The 2,392-nt window shown below is 57.8% G+C and overlaps 2 protein-coding genes across 2 annotated transcripts in view; one reads left to right on the forward strand and one right to left on the reverse strand.

Annotated features, from left to right (window-relative positions):
* LOC102032617 (fibrinogen-like protein 1-like protein) overlaps window positions 1–1,171 on the forward strand; it is a 7,307-nt gene extending 6,136 nt beyond the window's left edge. Inside the window, exon 4 of the mRNA XM_005425122.1 lies at window positions 116–1,171. Coding sequence (XP_005425179.1) covers window positions 116–750 — 635 coding nt within the window. The 3' untranslated portion in view covers window positions 751–1,171. The remainder of the gene's footprint in view (window positions 1–115) is intronic.
* The window catches only part of LOC102034960 (fibrinogen-like protein 1-like protein), a 17,927-nt gene that overhangs the window by 14,732 nt on the left and 803 nt on the right, over window positions 1–2,392 (reverse strand). The window lies entirely within an intron of this gene.

Below are 2,392 nucleotides of genomic sequence, written 5' to 3' on the forward strand. Positions count from 1 at the left end.
AATGCAGCCTAGTGGGCTGCATTCACACACTAGTGAAGTGTGTGTGCAAAAGGATGAAGACACTAAAGAAACGCCCCACTTTCAGAGGGATTTAATAACCAGCCCTTGTTTCCAGCCTCAGGGTGGCCCAAGGACTGCAGTGAGATCCCCCGGGGGAGCCACAGCGGCGTGTACATCATCCAGCCCAAAGGGCTGCACCACCTGGTGGTGTACTGCGAGATGAACGTGACCCACGGGGGCTGGACCGTCATCCAGAGGAACCAGAGGGACACCCCCGTCACCTGGGCCGAGGCCTGGAGCACCTACAAGTTCGGCTTCGGGAACGTGCGCACCGAGTACTGGCTGGGCACCGAGTACATCCACCAGATTGCCAAGCAGAAGGTCTACCAGGTCAGGTTTGTCATCCAGGACTCTGCAGACAACCTCAGCTTCGCAGACTACAACCTGTTCAGCGTGGAGGACGAGGAGCACGGCTACCGCCTCAGGCTGGGCTCCTACAACGGCACAGCCGGGGATGCCATGACCTCAGACAATCCCAACAACATGCACGACAACATGAAATTCTCCACAAAGGACCAGGACCAGGACACTTACAGTAAGAACTGTGCCTACAGCTACGAGGGAGGGTGGTGGTACTCGTCCTGTTACTCCGTGCGGCTGAATTACAAGGGGGGCCTGACATGGGGCAACCTGTGCAAGGGGAACTGCAAATCCTCTCTTATCCTCATTAAACCAGCTTCTTATTGTTAGTGCTTCCTCCTCCTGTCCACAGTGGACACTCTGCAAAGGCTCTGCACGGCCAAAGAGTGTGAGCCTCTCTGGAGCAGAGCGAGGAGCACAAGGGTAGCAGGGCTTTAATGAAATGCCACTTTACAGTCCCCCTCTCCAATTGCAGACTCCCCTCTGCTCAGCTCCATTCCCTGTGCTTGCCAATGATTCCTTGTTGTTATGGTCATAATCAAGAAGTAAAACAACACTGATGAAATTTGTGGATTCCACATGTACCTTCCCTGCAGGAGGAAAACACACAGCCCTGGAGTTACATCAGAATTTCCCTGCTGTCTCCAGAACTCACAGAAAGCAATGCCCCAAATTTCCATGTACTCTGAGCCTGTCTGCAGTATTTGATAAGGCATCCAATAAACATGCTTGCTTGAGCTCATTCTTCAGTAATGACATCTGTTCTGTACCTCTGATCTTCTCCCCCGAGACCCAAGAAATCCCATGTCAGGAGCCAGGACTGGAATCCTGAGGCTTATCATAGAATCACAGCCTGGTTTGGGCTGGAAGGGACCTTAAAACCCATCTCATTCCAAACCCCCTGCCATGTGTAGGGACACTTTCCACTAAACCGGGTTACTCAGCCTGGAGTGAGAAAGCCTTGAGTGTTTCTCATGGATATAAGAAAATTAAACCCAGCTACACTGTGATAAAGGCCCTGTGATCTGCACAGCATAGGGAGGGGATCCACAGAGCAGCTCCAGGATGGATTTGTGTTGGCTGGAAGAGCAGCTCTCCTGTGCTGGGATCAGAAGCTGGTAGAGCAAGGAGACATGGCTGTTAGAGGGGTCCTGGAATTTCTCTTCTAGGTTTTGGAATCCCTGCAGACATTTAGTGACCCTGTGGCAGCAATTCCTGGTCCCAGTGGGGCAGCCTCCCTTAGGGGACAAAAGGGCTGCACAGACATGCCATGAGAGGATGCCCCAGTGACAGGGTGCCCCAGGGACAGGGTGCCCCAGGGACAGGGTGCCCCGACGTCAGGGTGTCCCGGTGACGGAGTGTCCCGGTGACGGGGTGATCCGGTGACAGGGTGTCCCACAGCTCCCACCCCTCCTGAGCCAGTGGCTAACAGGGCACCAGGCTGTCCCAGGGCGCGAGGAGTGAAACCGCAGTGGTGGCAGGAGGGACTCGGTGTCCGGGACGTGCCCAGAGGGCTGCGGGTGCACAGCGGGGAGCACAGGGTGTGCACTGAGGGTGCAGGGTGCACAGAGTGGGGAGCAGGGTGTGCGCAGCGGGTGCAGGCTGCCCAGAACGGGCACAGGGTGTGCACAGCCGGGAGGGAGCAGGTTGCTCACAGGGGGGAAAAGGTTGCCCAGAGCGGGGTGCAGGTTATCCACGGTGGGTGCCAGTTGCCCAGAGCGGAGTGCAGGATCCGCGCAGCGGGGAGCAGGGTGCCCACAGCGGGTACAAGTTGTGCACAACCGGGAGCAGGGTGCTAACAGGGGGTACAGGGTGCCCAGAGCGGGGTGCAGGATCCGCGCAGCGGGGAGCAGGGTGCTCACAGAGGGTTCGGGTTGCGCGCAGCGGGTGCAGGGTGCGCGGAGCGAGAGCAGCGCCCGTGTCCCCGGCCGGGGCGGTGCGGGAGCGGTGCGGTACAGGAGCGGTGCGGCGC

This window comes from Geospiza fortis, unplaced genomic scaffold (genome assembly GCF_000277835.1).
Source record: "Geospiza fortis unplaced genomic scaffold, GeoFor_1.0 scaffold59, whole genome shotgun sequence".
NCBI lineage: Eukaryota > Metazoa > Chordata > Aves > Passeriformes > Thraupidae > Geospiza > Geospiza fortis.